General features: G+C 38.3%; 1 protein-coding gene across 5 annotated transcripts in view; it reads left to right on the forward strand.

Annotated features, from left to right (window-relative positions):
* Positions 1-26,780, forward strand: part of cnksr1 (connector enhancer of kinase suppressor of Ras 1) — an 80,562-nt gene that overhangs the window by 33,017 nt on the left and 20,765 nt on the right. For 4 of the 5 annotated variants that reach the window (XM_057858972.1, XM_057858970.1, XM_057858971.1 and 1 more), the window contains 6 exons: positions 13,751-13,795; positions 13,867-13,986; positions 15,986-16,045; positions 19,153-19,218; positions 21,118-21,246; positions 21,340-21,458. In XM_057858972.1, coding sequence (XP_057714955.1) covers positions 13,751-13,795; positions 13,867-13,986; positions 15,986-16,045; positions 19,153-19,218; positions 21,118-21,246; positions 21,340-21,458 — 539 coding nt within the window. Of the gene's footprint in view, positions 1-5,026; positions 5,672-13,750; positions 13,796-13,866; positions 13,987-15,985; positions 16,046-19,152; positions 19,219-21,117; positions 21,247-21,339; positions 21,459-26,780 lie in introns of those variants that run through there. The other variant, XM_057858973.1, reaches the window with a different exon arrangement.

Raw genomic sequence — 26,780 nt, forward strand, 5'->3', positions numbered from 1 at the left:
AGTGGATGTAAAAGATCCGACCTGGACATAAATGGAGTTAGTGACATCATTTGCCTGTTGACACTTAATGACCTCTGTCATATGGATTCCTTTATGCCCATGATAGTATCATGTCATAATTATTACCGGACTTATGGCAGTGTTATGACGCCGCTGTCAAATAAAGTGTTACCTATTAACCCAAATAAATCAACAAATAAGCGTCATTGGACTATAAGCAGCTGGATTCAAAATGAGGGGAAAAAAGTAGCGGCTTATAGTCCGAAAATTACGGTATTTAACTGCAATGGTAACCCTTTATTGGGCAAGTGACTATTTTGGGTAATTTAAAAAAATTTAGCTTCATAAAGACCTGTCATCTACATTTGTTGACATCACATTTTGACTCATTTAGGCTACAGAATTCATAGTGTCGCCTATATGACCCAAAATGTATGTCGCCAATGATATTTATAACACCATTTATTAGGGCTGTAACCAGTGATTATTTTCATAATCGATTAATTGATTAATTAGATAAATGTTACTTTTTTCAATTACCTTCACAATTTACCTTGAGGTTGTTTTGGGCGTGTTGTAAGTAACAATGAAGACAAACTGGATGACTATATCCTTCAAAAATAGCATTTTATTACAGCTTCCCTACTTAACTGTAGTCTACAACAGTGTCGATTATCAAATTCGTTGGCAGCTAATATTCTAATATATTTAAATATGATAAGTTGTTACAGCCTAATTAAGAAGCTAGTTCAGGCATTAAGATGTCCATAAATTGGCAAAAATATGAATTGTTGTTTTCCAAAGTAAAAGCAGGTTTTTTTTCATGTCCTACTTTGACTTAACAAAGATATTATGAAGATATCTGATAATATTTACAACTGAGAAGTTATATTTATGTTATAATTAGGGCTGTCAAAATTATCGCGTTAACGGGCGGTAATTAATTTTTTAAATTAATCATGTTAAAATATTTGACGCAATTAATGCACATGCCCCGCTCAAACAGATTAAAATGACAGCACAGTGCAATGCCAACTTGTTACTTGTGTTTTTGGGAATTTTGTCGCCCTCTGCTGGCGCTTGGGTGCGACTGATTTTATGGGCTTAAGCACCCATGAGCATTGTGTAATTATTGACATCAACAATGGCGGTTTATTTATTTAATAGTTTATTTTTTTGGTTGAAAATTTTACAAATTTTATCAAAACGAAAACATTAAGAGGGGTTTTAATATAACATTTCTATAACTTGTACTAACATTTATCTTTTAAGAACTACAAGTCTTTCTTTCCATGGATCGCTTTAACAGAATGTTAATAATGTTCATGCCATCTTGTTAATTTATTGTTATAATAAACAAATACAGTACTTATGTACCGTATGTTGAATGTATATATCCATCTTGTGTCTTATCTTTCCATTCCAACAATAATTTACATAAAAATATGGTATATTTTATAGATGGTTTGAATTGCGATTAATTACGATTAATTAATTTTTAAGCTGTAATTAACTCGATTAAAAATTTTAATCGTTTGACAGTCCTAGTTATAATTTCAAGAATTTAGACAAGTTTAAGGTGAACAAGGTCCTAAACGATTAATTAGTTGTCAAAATGGTGATTGTTCGCTGAATGTAATAACACAACAATGAAATTATCAACAAGTAGGAAATGTTTAGAGTGTAGCAAATTTATACTGGCCTGTCAGGTGAATTAGAAAGTCTGAATGTTGTAGTTGTCATCCAAGCATTTGTTCCGCTGATTCATCTGCGTCCTTCTCTCTGCATCAGCTGTGAAAATGATGATGCAGCTAATATGTAGGTGAAACAAAACTGATATCAAAAAATAGGATGAATGAGAATAGCATGTTTGTGTTGGAGTGCAGGGACAGTAACTGTTTCCAACAGAGAAATAATGTGGAGGAGAGAAGTGGTGCTGACTCAGAGGATGTTTTCCATGCTCACGTTGAATGTGCACTAAAAGTGATTGACTGGTGAGATCACAACTACATGATTAGTCACTGTACACTGTACATGATAATGACTCTCTATTGTTCACCCCCTTCCTGTTTTGGATTCTTGTGAAACTTATGTATGTTAAGTATGCTAGTGTTTTTAGGTCTTTACTTTTTGTGCTTCTCTTTTTTGGAGTTTCAGGTTTGTTGATTTGGTTTGAGATTTTCACAGCAATAAGGATTCAATTTTTTTATTTTTTCTTGGACTTTTTCGTGCCCATGTGTAAGTGTCGTTTTTTGACACAGGAGATTATCAGTGATAAGAAGGTGATTACCAATGAAACAGAACTTTTTGCAATATAAGAAAGCGTCTGGCCGTTACGTACATTTTAGGTTTGCTATATGTAGATATTAATATCAATGACATTGTCAAAGACAGTTTTTAGGTTTGTGAGTATGACAGCAAGATTCATGTGTGGTTTTTTTGGGCAGGTGGTTGGTTGTTGTGTTTTTGTGACAAAAGTTAAGTTTGTTTTTTGAAAGCTAGTATCCACTATTGCTGCTGAAACGATGCAAATTTCAGCAGCTATCGATTATTTAAGAAATCAATTAATCTATTGCTCAATTAGTTCAAATAATTTAGTAATGGGATTATGAACATTCAATGCGTTACAGAATAAATTGGGAACACTTTATATTAATAACTATCCGTTATAATTAGCTAATACATCATTACTAAACTGTTAATAAATGATTTAATGTTGACTTGTTACCCATTTGTTAACCTCTAATAAATTCAGTTTATCCTGTGTTGAGCACAAAAAGTGTCACAAACTCATGGGTTTGTACTAAGCCTGAACAATATATCGTTTAAACATCGCTATCGCGATGTGCACGAGCGCGATAGTCCCATCGCAAGCACGTGCGATAGTTTTTTTACATTTTTTTATTTTAATCCATATACACCTTGCGTTCTACTCTGCGCACAGCCTCACACCCTCCCTCTCTCAGCCCTTTGTTCCTCTCAGTCACTGCGCACTTGCTTATGAAAGTTAACGATGGCTTTGATCTGGTCAAAGAAGCGGACTTCACACGGCATCTGTCAATCATCGTTTAACTCGTTAAACGGTTTCTGCAAGGAAGCTGCGCTGGAATGAATGTGTGTGTGTGTGTGTGTGTGTGTGTGTGTGTGTGGAGACGTTGGAGACATATTAATGCCAGAAATTATCATGAGGAGTTTGAAATTTCTACATGTCACTCCAACAGTCACAGCTAAGGTAGATCAACAGAAGCATTTAATAAAGCCAAGCATTTATCTACTACAGTACTTTATTCTTGTTCAGAAATGATTTGGTTGGACAGTTATGTTTAAAACTGATCAAATTTTGACATATGAAGTGCTTAAAAAACATTTTATATACATTTTTTAAATCACTTCGGGGGGGAAAAGTGAGAAAAAACATGTCCTATATGTATCTCTTTCCAATGCTAAATTTGAATAAATACATTGAGCACAAAAAACACACACACAAAAAAAAAATTGGGGGGTGCGCTACTTCGCGGTTTTTCACTTATCGCAGCGGGTTGTGGTCCCCATTAACCACAAGAAAAAAAGGGATCACTGTACACTGTCTTTCCAAACAGCTATTCAAGTCATCAAGTGAAAATTTCTTTAAAAAAAAAAAAAAAAAAATTATTTTGATATCGCAATATAGTATCACAATATATCGCAAACCCCCCCAAAATAGTTTTGTTCCAATATCGTTCAGGCCTAGTTTGCACTAGTATTTTGTTGTTCTGCCATTTGATGGCTCAGTGTGTTTCTATTTATTTAACAAAATGTTCAACATTTTATCTTTGTTTTTTTTTTTTTTGGTATAATACAGCACACAGAGAGTCCTATGGCTGGAACAATCTTGAAGTGCAAAAAATGGATATTTTAAATATCACATTTTATGTCTGTACCTTGAACTTGTTGAACCTATTTGCGGTTCTTTAAAGTTTAGTAGATGGTTAGCAATCTATTAATAACTGATCTGTAAAGTGGGAGTTGATTTATTAAGTATAGTTATAAGTAGGGCTGTTCCGATCATGTTTTTTTGCTCCCGATCGTTTTAGTTTGAGTATCTGCCGATCCCGATATTTCCCGATCCGATTGCTTTTTTTTTGCTCCCGATTCAATTCCAATCATTCCCGATAATTTTTCCCGATCATATACATTTTGGCAATGCATTAAGAAAAAAATGAATAAAACTCGGACGAATGTATACATTCAACATACAGTACATAAGTACTGTATTTGTTTATTATGACAATAAATCCTCAAGATGGCATTTACATTATCAACATTCTTTCTGTGAGAGGGATCCACAGATAGAGTTTGTATATTGTGACTAAATATTGCCATCTAGTGTATTTGTTGAGCTTTCAGTAAATGATACTGTAGCCATTTAACTGTTCTGCCCAAATGCATGATGGGAAGTGCAACCATGACTGTGCATAGTGGTACCAATTGATATATCTTCTCTGCGTTGGGAAATAACATCAGGTGTTAAGAAAAAGATCAATTGCTACCTTGCTTCCCCACATTGCTTCTCATGATATTTCTAATCGTAGGGAGAGGGATTGTAAGACTTTAGCCAATTAAAAAAAGCTCCAAAGGCTGCCAAAATTCACTCTACTCATTTTATGCTGCCTTTTATCTCTCTATATACGTAAAACGGCGCCATTACAGATTGAGTGTGTCGTGCAACGCATGCATTAATTGCATTGAATATTTTAACGTGATACATTTTTTAAAAAATTAATTACCTCCGTTATCGGGATAAATTTGATAACCCTACCTTAAGCCGGAACTAAAGACTCTGGATGAGTGTAACATATTATGTCTGTAACGTTAAATACAATTAGAAAACAATTTAATTTAAATATATATACATATACATATGTTAAAAAAAGGCATGGCCGATATTTATTTGCCGATTCCGATACTTTGAAAATGACGTGATCTCTAATTACAACGTCACTCTAATAAAACAAATCCTCAAAACAGCAAAATTTGATTAGAAGCTTTTTTTCTAATCGAATTACTCAAGTTAATCGATTAATCGTTGCGCACTACAAATTCCCTGACTGTAAAATTAATACGTTACCTTTGGATATTATTAAAATCTCGCACTCAACATGCCCTTTCATTCTTCCTTCTTGGATGCTTATAGCTGTCAAGAGCACTGAACGAGTTAGCTATTAAAAAATGACGCGTGCTGACAGCTATTCATCAAGACTTCACGTTTGACATTGTTTACATGAAATCGCACAAGTTCTTGTAGATGTTTTTGCACACATGTACTTGTCCTGTGTGAATCACATTACATCTGGTGCACGTGTTCCTATAAGCGTCACAAACGTTTCACATCAGTAGCACAACATTTTATCAGTCACAGCTCTGAGGAGAACTGCTTCTCATGCACGATACCAAAGAAAGGATTCTTATTTCCTGTTTGGTCAAGTGTGTGTGCTGTGTTGCCTGCCACCGGCCTGAGGGCGACCACGGTAGGAAGTCAGCTGGTGTTTGTTGCACGTCTCGCTACTGCACTCGCCGAGTCCGGCTGCGGATTGAGTTCAGACTGCTTTTGAGTTGCTTAGCAAGTGACGGCTGTGTGAACTTTGAACCTGGATGTTGGTGCAAATATATCTTTGGAGGCTTTTGGTTGAAGGTACGTGAATTTACTGGTGTCCAACCTCTTTAATTCCCAAAACATAAAGAAGTTAATTGAAGAGTTGAAGAATTTTTTTTGGTCTAAGTGTGAGTATTAGTTGTTTGCTAAGAATCGCTGTATTTTTTGGCATTCTGAATCAGCACTAATCTATCGATTAAGTGAAGATAGGTTCCGCTGAAAAACTTTTGATTGACCATTTCCCCCATCAAAACAGTTCGAATCGATGCAATCCTGAAAACTCAACTGACTTTACATTGTTTCACGCAACATTTCACGGCATAAACTAAAATAAGCAAAACTACTTATTCTTTTAAGACATTTGAATTTGGGACACATTTATAAATTGTGTTGGTGTCGCTGTAGAAACAATAACCTGAATACATGTTGTTGTACAGTGCCCTCCATAATTGTTGGCACCCCTGAAAAAGATGTGTTTTTTAGCTTTTAATATATATTTTTTTAAATTCAAATAATATGGGACCTTAATGGAAAAAAAGAGAAAAATCCAACCTTCAATACAAGTGCATTCATTCAGTGGGGAAAAAATCCCACATAAAGAAAAAAATATTTGACATCAAATAATGTGTGTCACAATTATTAGCACCCCTGGTGTTAATACTTTGTACAACCCCCTTTTGCCAACAAAACTAAGTCTGGGGACTGAGATGGCCATGGGAGGAGCTTGATTTTGTGTCTGGTGAACCATTTCTGTGTAGATTCGGCCATATGTTTGGAGTCATTGTCTTGCTGAAAGACCCAGTGTCATCTGACCAAAGCACACGGTCCCAGTTGAAGCCTGGGACCGTGTGTATTTTTGTGTGAGGCCAAGATTGAGCTTTTTGGCAACAAACACTCCAAGTGGGTCTGGCGTGCCACGAAAGATGCGCATGCTGAAAAGCACCTCATACCTACTGTGAAGTATGGGGGTGTGTCAGTGATGCTGTGGGGCTATTTCGCTTCCAAAGGCCCTGGGAACCTTGTTAGGGTGCATGGCACTATGAATGCTTTGAAATACCAGGACATTTTAAATCAAAATCTGTTGCACTCTGCCCGAAAGCTGAAGATGGGTCGTCACTGGAGTGGCCTAGCCAGTCTCCAGATCTCAACCCCATAGAAAATCTGTGGAGGGAGTTGAAAGTCTGTGTTGCCCAACGACAGCCCCAAAACATCACTGCTCTAGAGGAGATCCGCATTGAGGAATTGGCCAAAATACCAGCTACAGTGTGTGGAAAGCTTGTGAAGAATTACAGAAAACGTTTGTCCTCCGTTATTGCCAACAAAGGGTACATAAGAAAGTATTGAGATGAACTTTTGGTACTGAGTAAATACTTATTTTCCACCATGATTTGAAAATAAATTCTTTAAAAATCAAAAAATGTGATTTTTCTGTTTTTTTTTTCCACATTCTGTCTCTCATGGTTGTGGTTTACCCATGTTGACAATTACAGCCCTCTGTAATATTTTCAAGTGGGAGAATTTGCACAATTAGTGGTTGACTAAATACTTATTTGCCCCACTGTATTTAAGCATTAACAAATGATAAATACATAAAAATGAATTAAGACCTTTTAATTCATCATAACTTAAAATAACAATTTTAAATGCCCTGAGAATCAAAATAAACATTGGCTAATATTTGCCTAGCATTGCTTTAGATGCTCACTGACCTGAAGTTAGTGTGACTGCAAGAGGGGTTTGCCCATTTAAAAATGTGGGGGACGACAGGAAGGGGAAAAAAATACAGCTTTTTTTGTCTTTTACCTCATTGGCTGCCATTGACGATGCTAGACGTCTAATTCATTGTGACTAGCAGGGGCGAATTTGTTCCATTCCCATGAGATTCAAAGCCAGTCCTCCCATCTTAAAAGAATCGGACGTCTATTGTTGCCGAAGGCAGGCAATGAGTTAAACAACTCTGGGATGCTATTATACATAATTCATTCTATGTTTTAAAGAGGAATAATAACCTTTACACAGGTTAAGTAAAACTGTGACGGGGAAAAACGAGAAGCTGGTGGAGGAGTCTTTTTATAGCCGACTGCTGACCTGCTGGCAAATAAAAAATATTTGATGAATGTAAACTTGCCCGGTAGGACGATGACAGCGTTTTTGTATTGTAAAACAAGAAAAAAAGCTTTTTATGTCAAGTGTTTTTGCACACTTGAACCTTATATTTTTGCCTTTTTGTGCCAGTGCCTTGCCCTATTTTCCCAGAACGTGACTTCTGCATAATAGCTTGTCTTTGTTTCCTTGACAACTGTGGCGATCAGCTTTGTGCCAAAGGCACACACCTCATGTCACACAACCCAACAGAACACAATATCTTCTCTTTCAATTCACTCAAATAGTCAGAAGGGACCTTGGTGCAGAAAATAAATATGGACCTTTCATTATGCAACATTCTGTTTCTAAATTCACCTCGAAAGGTTTGCTTGTTTCTTACTGCAGCTCCGGGCAAGGAGTTTGTCATTCCTCTTTGAGAGTTCTGTATTTATTTGACTCCTGAGTGAGAGTCAGCTGAACAAGCATACCTAGACTGGGTTTTTAAATGTGTCTAAACTTATTTATGTTAACTCATTGACAGCAATTTAATGGTGAAAGACATCAAATCTTGGCATTGAGTTATTGTTTTAGTGCCATTGACGGTGATAGACATCTAATCCATTTTGACTATAGAAGATCCCACAGCCACAGCTCAACATTAATACCATCAAAATAAAAATAAATCTACCGTAAATTTCGGTCGCAAGACAATTGAAAGACGATGACCCAGAAGTTTAAAAAAAAATAAGAAGAATAAAAAAGCCGACACTTTGTATATTGCTATATGTGCTTTGTGACCATCTCTACTGGGCTCCGTAAAGTGCACACCCCCCCCCCCCCCATCAGACGCAAATTTATATAAAAATGATGTTAATCGTTTGTGCTGCAACGGTTTTGTAGATACAGTATTATGCTTTTATTGAGATATTAATTACGAGTGGGGACGTCACTCGTAGCTTTTTCTTAGCTTAGCTGCCGCAGCTAATGGAGCGTACCAACTCTCTCAATAACAGAGAGGTGTCCTAACAAGCCTAGCACGAACGTAGCGCAAACAAATTCGGGTCCCTTTTGCAATAAATTGGCGGGCTTGAGATATTAATTTCGAGTGATGACATTCCTCTAAATTAATTACGAGTGAGGACATCACTCGTAGCTTTTTCTTAGCTTAGCTCCCGCAGCTAATGGAGCGTACCAACTCTCTCAATAACAGAGGGGTGTGCTAACAAGGCTAGCACGAACGTAGCGCAAACAAATTTGGGTCCATTTTGCAGTAAATTGGGGGCCTTGAGATATTAATTTCGACTGATGACATCCCTCTAAATTAATTACAAGTGAGGACGTCACTCGTAGCTTTTTCTTAGCTTAGCTCCCGCAGCTAATGGAGCGGACCAACTCTCTCAATAACAGAGGGGTGTGCTAACAAGGCTAGCACGAACGTAGCGCAAACAAATTCGGGTCAATTTTGCAGTAAATTGGGGTGCTTGAGATATTAATTTCGACTGACATCCCTCTAAATTAATTATGAGTGAGGACGTCACTCGTAGCTTTTTCTTAGCTTAGCTCCCGCAGCTAATGGAGCGGACCAACTCTCTCAATAATAGAGGGGTGTGCTAACAATGCTACCACGAATGTAGCGCAAACAAATTCGGGTCTATTTTGCAGTAAATTAGGGGGCTTGAGATATTATATTATATTATCATTATAGCTGCGGGAGCTAAACTAAGAAAAAGGTACGCGTGACGTCCCCACTCGTAATAAATATCTCAATAAAAGCATAATACTGTATCTACAAAACCGTTGCAGCACAAACGATTAACATCATTTTTTTATAACTTTGCGTCTGATGGGGGGGCAACTTTACGGAGGCCCGTAGAGATGGTCACAAAGCACATATATAAAGTGTCGTCTTTTTATTATTTATTTATTATTTTTAACTTCTGGGTCATCATCTTTGCAATTGTCTTGCGAGCCTTTTGCGGTCGTGCTGCGAGCCATTTGCTGTCGTGTTGTGGCAATTGGCGTTCGCGCTTTTGCCAATTTGCAATTGCGCTTTAGGAATTGGGGATTGTGTTGTGGCAATTTGCATTCGTGCTGCGAGCCATTTGCTGCCGTGTTGTGGCAATTGGGGCTCGTGCTTTTGCCAATTTGCGATCGCGCTTTAGGAATTGGGGTTCGTGTTGTGTCAGTTTGCATTCGTGCTTTTTATCTTTTGCAAAGCGTTTGCAATTGGGGTTAGTGCTTTTTCTATTTGCAAAGTGTCTGGACTTTGCATTTTGCCTGACACTTCTCGGCCACCGTACACCTGGTTACGAACGAGTTCCGTTCCTACGCTGGCAACATAACCCAAATTTTTATATAAGTTAGTATTAACCCTTTAAGTACTCCTAAATCTCAAAATAACTATCCAAAAAATCCATAAGTATTGTATTTTGTTTAATGATGGAGGATACACTGCCCTCTAGTGGCAGCAATGGATCTGGCTGGACTGTCGCATGTATGACTGAGAAGCAGACTCAGACATCTGACATGGATAAAGGATAGGCACGCTCTGGTTTGGTCCACATAAGGCTGCAAGTTGTTTCAGCTATATATGTTTGTGTAAGCAATTTTAATTCAATTTACAGCTACAGTTGGTGGAGTTACGTGTGAGCGATTTGCTATGAGAATTGAAACTACGTTAGCATTTGTAGCTTTTAAGATAGCGGACTTTTGTTAGGCAAATTAGGCCAATTTAATCTAGTAAATTTACATATTGATCTGACGAGATGGATGTTTGAACACCAATTGTTTTTTGTCAAGTGTTTTATTGTAAAAATGCGTGTCATTTTGAACATATGTGTACATACAGTATGTGTGTTACAGCTTTACAAATTGTCAAAAGTGGATGAAGTAAAAAGCTTCAAAAAGCACAATTGCCTTGTTTGCAGTCTGTAAAGCTGAACAACTTCACGTTTAGTGAGGACAGAACACATCATATTAATAATGTAAAGTCACAATTAGGATTCCTTGAGGTGCATTAAGGTACTGTTTATGCGACTAAAAAAAAAAAAAAAAAACGACTGGAGACTAAATGGCGTCGTCGTAAAGTCTAAATCACGCAAGTCGAGTACGTCGTAACTAGAGATGTCCCGATCAATGCCGATCGATCGGGTCCAAACACGCCATTTTCAAAGTATCGGAATCGGCAAAAAAATATCAGACATGCCTTTTCAAAATATATATTCAGTATGTTTTTTAATTAAATCGTTTTTTAATTGTATTTAACGTTACAGACAAAATATCTTACACTCATCCAGAGTCTTTAGTTTTGGCTTAAACTAGGGCTATCAAATTTATCGTGTTAACGGCGGTAATAACTTTTAAATATTTAACGCAATTAATGCATGCACTGCACTACCCACTCACGCATTGTCGCGTTCAATCTATAATGGCATTGTTTTACGTATACATAGAGTTAAAAGGCAACGTTAGATGAGTAGAGAGAATTTTGGCAGCTTTTGGAGCTTTTTTTTAAATGGCTAAAGCCTTGCAATCCCTCTCTCAACAATTAGAAATATCGTGGGTAGCTATTTGGGGAAGAAAGGTAGTAGTTGATCATTTTCTTAACACCGTTTTTATTTCCCAATGCAGAGAAGATATATCAATTGGTACCGCTACGCACAGTCATGGTTGCACTTCCCATCATGCATTTGGGCAGAAGTTAAATGGCTACAGTATCATTTACTGAAAGCTCAACAAATACACTAGATGGCAATATTTAGTCACAATATACAAGGTCACATTTATCCTTTAAGAATTACAAGTCTTTCTATCTGTGGATCCCTCTCACAGAAAGAATGTTAATAATGTAAATGCCATCTTGAGGATTTATTGTCATAATAAACAAATACAGTACTTATGTACTGTATGTTGAATGTATATATTCGTCCGAGTTTTATTCATTTTTTTCTTAATGCATTGCCAAAATGTATATGATCGGGAAAAATTATCGGGAATGATTGGAATTGAATCGAAAGCAAAAAAAAGCAATCGGATCGGGAAATATCGGGATCGGCAGATACTCAAACTTAAACGATCGGGATCGGATTGGGAGCAAAAAAACATGATCGGAACAACCCTAGTCGTAACCTGGGGACTACCTATATTCTTCCACACTCCCATTGTGTCATTTTGGTGCAATTTGATTGATTGGCTTCGATTGATAGGGCAATTTCTCACTCAAAGCAGTGTCAAATTCTTGCAAGGTCCATGACAAAAAACACTTGTGAAAACCTGCCGCAGGCGCTGATCATCGTCACTGTGTGAGAAAAGCTCAAAACCTGTGGCCACTGTAAAGTCATTTCCTGATGTGGTGGATGCGATTCATATGTATACAAAAAATGTCCCAGGTGGTGCTCTTGGCTGTAAATGTGTTTTAAGTGGTTATTTGGCGTTTAGCATGAGTTGGACAAAGAAACAATATAAAAAGGAAAGCACACTGGGCCATTACAGCGTCTACTGCAGTGTGTAACTAATTAGTAACTAGTCTGCAACTGTGGGTGCCCTATTGCAATTTCACAGAGATTAGGTGCCCTGTTAGCATTTACCACTTCATTAAAGTCTCGCGAAAAGGCTTAGTCATGGTGTGTTGCACTTCGGTGTGTCTACCCATTGAGTGTTGTGTGTAAACATCTATCGTGCTCAATTTACTGAATGTTTTCAGTCCCATTGTCAATCTAAACTTAGCATTTAGCCATGAACAAACTTGAAATTTGGAGGCTGCTATTATGTTCTGGGTAGGGTTGTTCCGATCATGTTTTTTTGCTCCCGATCCGATCCCGATCGTTTTAGTTTGAGTATCTGCCGATCCCGATATTTCCCGATCCGATTGCTTTTTTTTGCTCCCGATTCAATTCCAATCATTCCCGATAATTTTTCCCGATCATATACATTTTGGCAATGCATTAAGAAAAAAATGAATAAAACTCGGACGAATATATACATTCAACATACAGTACATAAGTACTTTATTTGTTTATTATGACAATAAATCCTCAAGATGGCATTTACATTATTAACATTCTTTCTGTGAGAGGGATCCACGGATAGAAAGACTTGTGACTTTGTATATTGTGACTAAATATTGCCATCTAGTGTTGTTCGGCTTAAAATTGACGGGAAGATGGATGCAGCCAAATACAGGAACATTCTGGAAGAAAACCTGTTGGTATCTGCACAAGACCTGAGACTGGGACGGAGATTTATCTTCCAACAGGACAATGATCCAAAACATAAAGCCAAATCTACAATGGAATGGTTCAAAAATAAACGTATCCAGGTGTTAGAATGGCCAAGTCAAAGTCCAGACCTGAATCCAATGGAGAATCTGTGGAAAGAGCTGAAGACTGCTGTTCACAAACACTCTCCATCCAACCTCACTGAGCTCGAGCTGTTTTGCAAGGAAGAATGGGCAAGAATGTCAGTCTCCCGATGTGCAAAACTGATAGAAACATACCCCAAGCGACTTGCAGCTGTAATTGGAGCAAAAGGTGGCGCTACAAAGTATTAACGCAGGGGGGCCGAATAATATTGCACGCCCCACTTTTCAGTTTTTTATTTGTTAAAAAAGTTTAAATTATCCAATAAATTTTGTTCCACTTCACGATTGTGTCCCACTTGTTGTTGATTCTTGAGAAAAAATTAAAATTTTATATCTTTATGTTTGAAGCCTGAAATGTGGCGAAAGGTTGCAAGGTTCAAGGGGGCCGAATACTTTTGCAAGGCACTGTATAAAGCTTTTTGAGGATCATTATTTAGCAAGTAAATCATCAAAATATTTTCTTTAACCCTTTGGCTGACATTGACGGCGGTAGACGTCCAAACAATTTGAACTGGGAGGGCTTTCTGAATGGGCTGAATGAACATAATGACATTGCCAGTTAACTCATTGGCTGGAAATGACCTGTTTGATGGGCTTGTCCCATTTCCGCAAAACACCATAAATCAATATGATGAAACAGATATTGACCATATGACATTTTGCCCATCTAACAGAAACGCACTTGCGTCTACGAGAAGGAGAAGGACATCATCTCTGTGGTAAGTCGCTTCACTCATCTCCCATTTCACCTACTTTTTTATCGTCAATTGGCTTTTTCTTGTGCGTCAAGTGCCGTCAATTGGTGGTGGTGTGTGACGAGATCCTGAGCTGCAGCCCAGAAGCTCTTCTCACCAACACTACGCAGCTGGAGAGCGTTGACCTGGTACCTGCGTCACCAGGAGAACAGTTGGTAAATTTAAAAATTATTATTTGAAGTTTTCCTTTTACTCTGACCTTCAAACACACCAAACTTATGTCTTCCTCCTCTCTCCTAATTTGCCTTTAAGCGCCTTCAGCGTGTGTTGACGTCAACGTCGGCTCCTTTTCTCTAACTCAAGGCTGTTCGTGTCTTATGAAACCAGATGAACAATACACCGAGCTTAAAGCAATGATTTTACCTCCTTTTGCTCTTTTGTCTTTCTTAAGAGTTATCCTCTTATATCATTTTCTCATTCAAAAGAATATTTTCTCATGAAGAATAGGCGCTTTGTATAACAAAAAGTTGAATGGGATGTGATACGTGAAATTACTGTTAATGATTTTCACCCAATGTACAAAAGAAAACCTTTTTTGGGTGAGTATATTAAGCCACGTGATTTGTGATAAGCAGTTTGAGGCAGTTTTTTTCAGTGAGCGCAAATTAGCTTTGTGTAGCTGTGTGAACTGTATATTGATTGCGTCTCTAGAGTGAGATTAGTTTGCGCCTATGACTGAAAGTAATGAATAAAAGCAAGCTTGTGGCTAATTACCGAGCAAGCGGTCGATTCATATGCAGACAGATGTCGATATTTCGCTCAGTGATGACAGATCTTGACCTCTCTGCTGCATTTGATACTGTTGATCATCACATCCTCCTTCACAGCCTCCAACACTATATAGGAATCTCTGGCACTGCCCTTCAGTGGTTTAACTCATATCTCACGGGAAGGACCGAGTTTGTAGCCCTGGGGGATGCTAAATCCCGCCCTAAAACTGCGGAGTCCCCCAGGGCTCTGTGCTCGGTCCAACCCTCTTCACCATCTACATGTTACCCCTCGGTCGTGTCGTCAGCAGGCATGGAATACAATTCCATTGTTATGCTGACGACACACATCTATATATCAAGGTCACTTCGTCCCCCACCCCCTCCTCCTCTGTTTCTCACCTTGACTCCTGCCTGGAGGAGATAAAGGCCTGGATGAGTGAAAACTTCCTGCAGCTGAACAGCTCCAAAACAGAAGCTATTCACATAGGTACTCCTCACCAGCTCCGTTCCGCCCCCATTTCCTCAATCTCCTTTTTCGGCCACAAATTTTCCCTCTCCCCTTCTGTGACTAATTTGGGAGTCAGATTTGACCCCCATCTTAGCTTTAACAATCACATCAATTATATTTGCAAAACCTCCTTCTTTCACCTCCGCAATATTGCCAAACTCCGTCCATCTCTCTCCCGTCCTGCTGCAGAGAGACTCGTTCATGCCTTTATCTCCGCCAGGTTGGACTATTGTAACGCACTCCTCATCGGGATCCCTGGCAAGAGCCTACAGAGGCTTCAGTATGTCCAAAACAGCGCTGCCAGGGTCCTGATGAGGGTGCGTAAACACGAGCACATCACCCCCATCCTTCACACCCTACACTGGCTCCCTGTTCACCTCTGTATTGAATTCATAATCCTCCTTCACACCCATCACTGTCTACACGGTGTAGCCCCCACCTACCTCACCGAACTCCTCACATCACATACTTCGGTCAGGCCAACAGCACCGTCTACTCCCGCCCAGGACTCGGCTCAAGACTATGGGCGACAGGGCCTTTGCAGCTGCTGCTCCCCGTCTGTGGAACGCCCTCCCAGACCACCTCAGAGCCCCGCAGACGGTGGATGCATTTAAAAAAGGACTAAAAACTCACCTTTTTAAAAAAGCTTATTCTAGCTAATTTTATTTGACTATCTTATTTTTATCTGATTGCTATCTGATTTTATCTGTGCTTCTGCCAGTTTTGCTTTTCCTCTTTTATTCTTAGTCTTTTTATTTATTTTATTTTTTTCTGGCGATGTGCACTTTGAGATTTGTTTTCAAATGTAAAGTGTGTTATAAATAAAATGTATTATTATTATTATTATTATTAGATCAATACTGCTGCGTGCCTGTAGTCGATGAGTAATCCATCTTTGTTCACCTGTTTTATTTTCTTCCTCCTTGTCCATCTCAGGGCATTGAGATAACATCCATCGGCTCCAGTAACCACTATGTGACCGGAACCGCAGCAGAGGTCAGACCATTATGATGATTAGGGTTGTTCCGACCATGTTTTTTTTGCTCCCGATCCGATCCGGATCGTTTTGAGTATCTGCCGATCCCGATATTTCCCGATCCGATTGCTTTTTTTTGCTCCCGATTCAATTCCAATCATTCCCGATAATTTTTCCCGATCGTACACATTTTGGCAATGCATTAAGAAAAAAATGAATAAAACTCGGACGATTATATACATTCCACATACAGTACATAAGTACTGTATTTGTTTATTATGACAATTAATCCTCAAGATGGCATTTACATTATTAACATTCTTTCTGTGAGAGGGATCCATGGATAGAAAGACTTGTGACTTTGTGTATTGTGACTAAATATTGCCATCTAGTGTATTTGTTGAGCTTTCAGTAAATGATACTGCAGGCATGCCCCAATGCATGATAGGAAGTGGAACCATGATGGGAAGTAAAACCATGACTGTGCGTCGTGCTACCAATGGACATATCTACTCTGCTTTGGGAAATAACTTAAGGTGTTAGAACAAAGATCTATTGCCACCTTGCTTCCCCACATTGCTTCCCATGATATTTTTTATCATAGGGAGAGGGATTGCAAAGTATTAGCCAATTGAAGAAAGCTTCCAAAGGGTGCCAAAGTTAACTCTACTCATTTTGCGCTGCCTTTTATCTCTCTATAAAGGTAAACTGGCGTCATTAACGATTGAGCGCGACAATGAGTGAGAGGATCGTGCAGTGTATATATTAAAAACGTTAAATATTTTAACGTGACACATTTTTTAAAAAATTAATTGCTGCCGTTATCGGGATATTTTTGATTACCCTACGTTAAGCCTAAACTAAAGACTCTGGATGAGTGTAATATATTGTGTCTGTAATGTTAAATACAATAAGAAAACGGTTTAATTAAAATATATATATATTTAAAAAAGGCATGGCCGATATTTTTTTGCCGATTCCGATACTTTGAAAATGACGTGATCGGACCCGATCGATCGGGACATCTCTAGTTAAAATATTTGACGCAATTAACGCATGCTCTGAAGGACCCCCTCACACATTGCCTCAAACAGATTACAATGACGTCGTTTGTGGACATTAAGAATGAAGAGAATGCCACCGGCCACTTTGGGGGCAGCGCCATTCCATACTAATGTTATTCCTTCTAAACGTGGGAGAATTAGTAGTTGTAAGACATTTATGCTGTTGCAATGTGCTATTTGTGCTCCACACATATTTCTGTAAGTTTTCTTTCTTTTAGTGGCAATTATGTGTCTCTTGTTGTATTTTAGGTAAGATATGTACAGAGATATACACTCACCGGCCACTTTTAGGTACACCTGTCCAACTGCTCGTTAACACTTAATTTTTAATCAGCCAATCACATGGCGGCAACTCAGTGCATTTAAGCATGTAGACATGGTTTAAGACAATTTCCTGCATTTCAAACCAAGCATCAGCATGGGGAAGAAAGGTGATTTGAGTGACTTTGAACGTGGCATGGTTATTGGTGCCAGAAGGGCTGGTCTGAGTATTTCAGAAACTGCTGATCTACTAAGATTTTCACGCACACCCATCTCTAGGGTTTAGAGAGAATGGTCCGAAAAAGAAAAAATATCCAGTAAGCGGAAGTTCTGAGGCGGAAATGCCTTGTTGATGCCAGAGGTCAGAGGAGAATAGCCAGACTGGTTGGAGCTGATAGAAAGGCAACAGTGACTCAAATAACCACCCGTTACAACCAAGGTAGGCAGAAAAGCATCTCTGAACGCACAGTACGTCGAATTTTGAGGCAGATGGGCTACAGCAGCAGAAGACCACCCCGGGTGCCACTCCTTCCAGCTAAGAACAGGAAACTGAGGCTACAACTTGCCCAAGGTCATCGAAATTGGACAATAGAAGATTGGAAAAACGTTGCCTGGTCTGATGAGTCTCGATATCTGCTGCGACATTCGGATAGTAGGGTCAGAATTTGGCGTCAACAACATGAAAGCATGGATCCATCCTGCCTTGTATCAACGGTTCAGGCTGGTGGTGGTGTAATTGTGTGGGGAATATTTTCTTGGCACTCTTTGGGCCCCTTGGTACCAATTGAGCATCGTTGGAACGCCACACCCTCCCTGAGTATTGTTGCTGACCATGTCCATCCCTTTATGACCACAATGTACCCAACTTCTGATGGCTACTTTCAGCAGGATAATGCGCCATGTGATGGAACTGGAATCATCTCAGACTGGTTTCTTGAACATAACAATTTCACTGTACTCAAATGGCCTCTACAGTCACCAGATCTCAATCCAATAGAGCATCTTTGGGATGTGGTGGAACGGGAGATTGGCATCATGGATGTGCAGCCGACAAATCTGCACCAACTGTGTGATACCATCATGTCAATATGGACCAAACTCTCTGAGGAATGCTTCTGGCACCTTGTTGAATCTATGCCACGAAGAATTGAGGCAGTTCTGAAGGCAAAAGGGGGTCCAACCCGTTACTAGCATGGTGTATCTAATAAAGTGGCCGGTGAGTGTAATATCGAAATGTATCGCAACCCCTCCCAAAAAATCGCAATGATTGTTTTCTCCAATATCGGTCAGGCATAATGTCTAATACCCACTGTTGTTTCTGGTGGAAAGTAATCAAAATCCTGAATTATTGGCTCATCCATTTTTGAGCAGACTGAAACTAATTGAGCCTGTAAAATAATCAGGCTTATGATCGGGTGTTTGGGTTAGTGATCATCAGCAGATATGAGGATAGTTAGATCTCCCCTTTGCGTGAAGGTCAACAAATTTTAAGTTATGAAGAAATATATAGTTGTCACAGTTTGACCTTTTTAAAAACAAAAAGTGCTTGGAGTTGTTTGGAAAAATTAGGGGTTTTAAGGTAGATTAACAAAAACAGACTGCTCTTGTTATGTTTTAAGTACAGTATCACTAGTTTCTCAGTTTGCTTTATTGATAGCTAAACTGCACTGTTTAGTGACATTTAGTTTTTGAAGCTATGCTGTCACAAGATGATTTCTCTGAAATGTTCTTGTTTTTTCTCTACTATGCTCTTTTGCTTCTTGTATTGTATTTCAATGGCTTTGTTTTGAATCATTCTTTAGCCTTCGAGTGATGTCGCAAAGATCTTGGCTGGGGATGAAGTGATCAAAGTCAACAACCAAATAGTGGTGAGTTTTTCATTCCAAAATTAAATTCCAGTCACTGTTTGAAATTAGAACTGGTAAATTCAAATAATCAAGTAATCGGATTAGAAACATTTAATGTGTTGCGGAATAAATATTAGGTAGTAAACAAAGGCTTGCTAAGATTGCACTTTCAAAAGAGCATTCAATGCAAATACAAAATAAAATTCCCGAGTGTTTCTTCAAAATCTTCAGAATTGCACTTTTATTTAAAAATAAATCAAAATACCTGCGCTTAGCCTCAAATGGTATAAAAGAAAATGAAGATCTAAGTATAACAAAAGAACAACTGGCTAACTTGCATAGCAAAATTCTGCTAGCTTAAAAGCTATAAAATGCTAACATTTTTTTTTTTTTTTTAAACAATGCTCTTAACAAATCGCTCAAACAAATATTACCACAAAATATGGCTGAATATACCTAAAACTAAATTACGAATGCATTAAGAAAATAGCTCAAACAAAAAGTTGCCTTATGTTGGTCTTAACAGGGAGCAGCTGGATTCCGCCATATGAAATAAGTTATGTCATATTCACTGTTGCAACTAGTAGGCAGTGTATCCACCCAAATCTATCAACTAGTTAGTTCGAATAATCGCGTAATCGGATGAGAAACCTTTAATGCGTTGCAGAATAAATTTTAGGAGATGTAAAACAAAGGTTTGCTAAAATTGCACTTTCAAAACAGCGTTAGATGCAAATACAAAATAAAATTCCCGAGTGTTTCTTTAAACTTTGCAGAATTGCACTTTCATTTTAAAATAAATTAACTTTGCCTAAAATGGTATAAAAAAAATGAGAATCTCCGTACAACAAAAGAACAACTGGCTAACTTAGCAAAGGTCCGCTAGCTTAAATGCTATAAAATGCTAACTTTTTTTTTTAAACAATGCTCTTAACAAATTGCTCAAACAAATATCACCACAAAAAATGGCTAAATATACCTAAAATTAAATTATGAATGCATTAATAAAAATTAGCTCAAACAAAAAAGTTACCTTATGTTGTTCTTAACAGGGAGCAGCTGGATTCAGCCATATTAAATGAGTTATGTCACATTCACTATTGCAACTAGAGGTCAGTGTATCCACCCAAATCTATCAACTAGTTAGTTCGTATAATCGATTAATCGGATTAGAAACATTTAATGTATTGCACAATAAATTTTAGGAGGTGTCAAACAAAGGTTTGCTAAGATTGCACATTGAAAAGGGCATAAAATGCAAATACAAAATAAAATTCCCAAATGTTTCTTCAAACTATGCAGAATTGCAGTCATTTAAAAATGAATTAAAATACCTGCGCTGAGCCTCAAACGGTATAAAAACAAAAAGAGGATCGAAGTACAAAAGAAAAAAAAAATTGGCTAACTTGCATAGCAAAAGTCTTCTAGCTTAAATGCTACAAAATGCTATAAAACTTTTTGTTTTTTTGTTTTTTATCAGTGCTATTAACAAATAGCTCAAACAAATATTCCCACAAAAAATGCTAAATATACCTTAAACTAATTATGTATGCATTAAAAAAACATATTAGGGCACACAAAAAGTTACCTTATGTTGGTCTTAACAGGGAGCAGCTGGATTCCGCCATATTAAATCAGTTATGTCACATTCACTCTCGCCCCTAGAGGGCAGTGTATCCACCCAAATCAAAACTAAATGCAAACACTTTCAAAACAAACCATTACAATGCCAATCTAATTGAACGAATACTTGAAGCAGCAAAATTTGATTCTAAGCATTTTTCTCATCAAATTACTCGAGTTAATTAATTGTTGTAGCACCATTTGAAATTAGTGTTAAAACATTTAACACTCATTTTTATTTTATAAGCTGACATTGATGGCGATGGACTTGCGTATGCGTGTGTTTCACGGCATCAGGTGGGCTGGAGCAGGGCTAACCTTGTGAAGAAGTTACAGGAGAATCCCAACGGCGTCACTCTGGTCCTAAAAAGGTCTTCCGGCTCGCTGTGTCGTAGAGGTCCTGGGCAGAGATTACTCTCACTCCAAGTAATTCATCAAATTCATTTTGGCACTGCAGGTAAAATAGACACCAACAGTCATGTCCAGTCTGACAAGTGTTGTTGCTAATCCTGTCCAAAGGAGGAGTACTTCTACAAAGAGGAGAGTTCGGAGGAAGAAGAAGAAGAGGAGGGAGAGGAAAATCTGAGGCACTCCATTTTTGAGAGGGTAGCAGCTTCTGTTCGGTCCTTGTCTTTCAGGTAATTGGTATCATATTGATAAAGGTCTCAACAAGGATGGGGCGATTTTAAAGTGATCCTCTAACTTAAATACATGTAGGCTCTAATAAACCACAATTGTTCTCTTGTACTAAAATATGTTGTTAGAAACACATAAAATGTTAAATCAATGGCAATATTTTATAATATTTAGTCCATATTTTGACCGTTAGTTGGCGCCATGGTTTGCGGGCTCGCAGTGATGACGTCTTTGGGATCTTTCCAAATGTGTAGCGTGTTCAACAATTGCTTATTGCTGCCTAAACTCGGGAAGTAAAATGCCACGATGTGCTGCTTTTGGATGCAATTTCCAGTCAAATGGAAACAAGGGGAGTGAAGTGAGTGGCCAAGGTGGAATTATTATTTTTAGTGAATAAATGTGCATAAGTGGAAGCTTCTCCCCCTTTTTGGTCCCTGTATGCACGTATCCTACCCACCAAGCGTTACAACTGGCGCCCGAACATTTTTCCTGGATCCTCACTCAAGTAAGGGATCCTTCTATTTTCTGGATCCGACGGTCCCACCGCATCTGCAATATTGGTTTCGGTCTTTCGGATCTGTCCATTTTTTTGATTCGTCGGTCACACAGCGGCGTTTCGGATCAGTCTATTTTGTGGAATCGACAGCTTGATGACGGCTGCAACATTGCTATGGGATCGGTCTAATTCCTGGATCTTCGAGTGAGTAAAAAATACGGATTTGGATTACTATTGCTATCTTTTTTGTTGACTATTCTTCGTGGGAGTTTTCCCCAAGTCATACTAAATAATTAAAGCACTATGGCACGCTAAATTGATGACAGTGACTCTGACGTGGACCTTACAACAATGTTGGAGTTCGTCAGGGAGCGCGTGTTTGCTACTGCTGAGGTCCTGAGTGAAGAGCGGTCAAGGTGGACATATTATTTTTTTGTGAATAAATGTGCATAAGTGGAAGCTTCTCCCCTTTTTGGTACTTTGATACAGGTATCCTACCTACCAAGCGTTACAATGTACAAGACATGGATTACACAAGGTGTGCTCTTTGGCCTGTACTGTATGTAAAGCACACGACAGCTCTGGATGCTAACAATCTACCTAATTATATTGGGATAAGTTTGAAAACGCAATATGCTTACCTTGAATATCTGCTAATAAAACCGGAGGTACCACAGCATACACTCTCGCTCCCAATCGGAGTTCCCAACATACTCTCTCGCTCTGTTGCCATTGAGACTCACTAGCAGCGAGTGCATCACCAGTTTTGCCCAACTTTTGTCTTATCAGGTATTTGCTGCACGCATTTTCCCCTGAAGCTCGTCTTGTGAACGACCGACAGTGCTGTCCTGCTCTTCACTTTTCAGATCTGGTTCAAATAGGAAGGGTAGAACTGACGACATGTTAGGAAAGCTAACGAGTGACACGCTGGAATTACGGCAACGGGCCCGGTGACGTCACGCACTGCGACGTAACAAGAATGGCGACCTATCACTTAAAATAATTTTACAAACTTTATTAAACAAAAACATTAAGAGGGGTTTTAATATCAAATTATTCTAACTCATACTAACATTTATCTTTTAAGAATTACTTGTCTTAAAAATAGAGGATCCCTTTAAGATCAAGACGGATAGTAAAGTTTTTCTTGGATCGATCCTTGTGATCAGTTGTGTCATGCTAAAGGTGCTGTGAAATCTCAAAAAGTGAAATGAATACACTGATGTAATTTTAATTGTACAAAACGAATTTAACACTCAAATCAGGCTAATTTTCAGTTATTCTAACCAAACAACAATCCATCAGGGAATGCCCACTTTTTTTCACCAATTTTGGTTATGACATCACAACCAGAATTGATGATCATGTCTAGCTTTCTGCGCTACCTAGTATACGTTGACTGAATGACTTAACGGTCACACGACATCAAGAGAATAGAAAGCCTACGGAAAGCATGATAGCAGACTGTAAAAATATGCAGCTCGTTCTGGGTGTGACATTAGCTTCTGTTTTGAGATTTTCTGGTGGGCGGGGCAAAGGCAGCTGAAAAAGGTAGACTAATTGATGGATTTGTGTCCAAAATATGGTAAACTATCATTTTAGTATTAGTATTTCAAAGTATCCTTAAAAGGAAGCGCTGACAGAAAGTAGTTCTTAAAAGATAAATGTTAGTATGAGTTATAATAATTTGATATACAAACCCCTCTTAATATTTTTGTTTTTATAAGAACTGAAAAATTAGTTGGTTGCCATTGTTGACGACGCAATGCACTCTGGGCGGTGACATCACTGGACAGCACTGCCGTACTTCCACAGTGACACTCTTTGCTACATATACATGTTGTCGGTTCTGCCCTTCCAATTTGAACCCGAGCGTAAACGTGATGAGCAGGACAGCACTGTCGTTATTTCACAAAACGAGCAGCAAAAGCAATTAAGTTAAGGTCTCCAGCGGGATTCAAACCGCTTTTCCCTTGTGACAACTGAGCGCGTAGACCACAGGACTATATTTCTGCGTGACGTTAGAGTTGCTTATAAAGCAATCGCAACTCAACATGCGTTGTCTCTCTGTGCGGAAAAAAAGCTGAAAGGGAAACGCAACTGAAAAGAAAGTGTGGCTGGCTTGACCATTGAATTAGAAAAGGCGGCTCACATCAGACGGCAAGCAGGCAAAAATAGCATAAGGATAGCGAAAAGGGAGACACAAAAAGGGTCCGTGACAGTAGGTCGCGATCAATGCAAAAAAAAAAAAAAACGAGGGTAAACCGCGGTGAGAGGCAAACAAACGAGAAAAAAAAACAAGGCAATGGCAACAAGTGAGCAAATCTTGGCAAGCCGCCGAGGATCTGTTTAAAGACACTGCTGATGAGCTTGAATTGGATGCAGGTACGACATTGGGAACTCATCCCACATCTCTGTAACAAACCAATCTGACCAGCTGCTGAATGTGACAAAATCATGCCAGTCATCATACCAGCTTAACCTGCAAGCTAGCAAAGCTATTCTCCCAGTCCAGTCCAACCACGTCATCACCCCCAGCGTGCGTTGCACTCATAAAACATGGCGCCCTCCATAGGTCATAACATATACTGATTATTATAGATTTTTAAATCAATGGCAATAATATATGTGTGTCTAATAACATATTTTAGTAAAAGAAAACAATTGTGGTTTATTCGAGCCTACAAATCTTTAAATCTCTCTTTAAAGGAAAACACAAAACATTCTTGATTTTTTTAGAACTATGCTAATGACTAATGTTAATAAACTAGTTAAGTATAGTAACGCTTAGACCTCGTAAATCTACCAGGACACAGTATGTAAAAAACGAGTGCAAATACCATACATTACACACTGCACACCCACGGGCCACAACTGATGAAGACGACAGTAAGACGCCAATAGGAAGATGAATCGCTGAGGGAGTTTGCGATTCATGCGAAAAAGATTCTGATGAGGAGGGAAAGAAATGCATCTAAAAAGGAGGAAAGCTAGTTGAGTGATGATGGAGAACAGATGGCTTCTGATAAACGGATGTAGTAGGAGGGATGAAGCGTCCAGGCGACTGCAAAATCCTATTGGAAGAACAACTTATTCACTGTTGAATGATGTGCAACATTTTATTTCTAAAAGTGTATGCATTATTGATATCCTCTATACACTCAAGCTATCAAGTCACAAATCCCACATTTTGGTATCAAAACACAATATTAAATGTTCGGGAATGCTATCACAATATGCTCTTAGTAGACGAAGAAAAACATAAATATACTTTCAGATTGACTTTAGGTGAACAAAATGCATTTCAATGACAGCAAAAGTTTTTAATCTATGTCCATGACCTTTAAAATAATCAATCCATCCATTTTCTACTTCTTATCTAAGTGTATAGCACCTCAGTTCCATTGATGTCAGACACCTAGTATAAATAAATGACCATAATAAAAGATAGACACTGATTACGAGCACTGACATTTTGTGAGGTCAATTATATCCACCCACATACACACTGATTCATGTGATAATAGTTATTAACAACATCACGAAGGTGGGCGGGCAATCTGGGATATGGGGAGTCCTTGTGTTGCTGTGTCCTCGACTTACGTTTCCTCTTTACGACGTCCATTATTAGATGGACAATTACTTGAGTGGGGAAACAATACCATAGTTTGCCTACACGAAACTACTTAGAATGAATGAAATGGACCGCTTGGATGCGTGGAAGCGATCGTTTTATATATGGCGGAAAACACTCAGGTGACTTGAAGTTCCGCTCTGAGACCCTGAATTTCAAAATTGTCCGATATGCATGTGTGATACATCATTGGAAAGCTTAAAATTTTGGGTAACACATTATAATAACTATCCGTTTTACTAGATAATAGATCATTAGTAAACTGTTGATAAATGATTTATTGTTGATTTGTGAAGTATTTGTTAGCAGTATGTTATGCATTTACAGGGTGTTTCAATATGGTTGACCCCATTCTAAATGGCCATGCTAGTTGATGGATCTTAATAAAACTATATACACTTTATGTTGAAGGTCATAAGTTTTATTTGTCAAATATACAAAGAAAAGTACAAATATTTGTTGGTTCTATGGCAGATTTTCATAAATGTACAACATGAGCGCTGCCTGCAAAATGCCTTATCAAAATGCCTTTTCTTTTGTAGTGAACGGCATTTCTTAACCTGAAAAGATAGAAATGCCAAACGTTACACACAAAAACTTGAAACGTTTCTACACAAACTGTGTTTCAGGTTAAGAACACTCTGTAAATGATTAACAAACTGTTAACAAATACTTCACAAATCAACAATAAATCATTTATCAACAGTTTACTAATGATCTATTAACTAGTAAACAGATAGTTATTATAAAGTGTTACCAAATTTTGAACAGGAGAGCGTTTTTAAAAAAAAAAAAAAAAAACGAAAAAAAATGTAAACGGCAAAACCCTAAATGGAGACGAGAGCACGCGAGAGCAGAATTAAAGACGCCATGATTTTAACGAGATATTATCGCGTACTTACCTCGTTTCGATCCAAAAACTCCATGTAGCATGTATCATCGAGTGTCAAGACTCAGATGTGAATGGCCACAGCCGGATTTTTGGGGGATTTTATGGGTGAAACATGGTAATATAACCAGGGTCGCGATGCAGAAATCGCAGACATCAAGGAGTGGTCGAGATGTTCTTTTTCATATATTTGCCCTTTAAAAAATTGTTTTTTTTTCAATTTTTCTTTGTTTGGATCGATTATTTATCATCTAACATATTAGGGAATATGCGACAGTAACAAAAAATAAAATTAATCGATCGTT

The sequence above is a fragment of the Corythoichthys intestinalis genome, chromosome 15, assembly GCF_030265065.1.
Source record: "Corythoichthys intestinalis isolate RoL2023-P3 chromosome 15, ASM3026506v1, whole genome shotgun sequence".
NCBI classification, from domain to species: Eukaryota; Metazoa; Chordata; class Actinopteri; order Syngnathiformes; family Syngnathidae; genus Corythoichthys; species Corythoichthys intestinalis.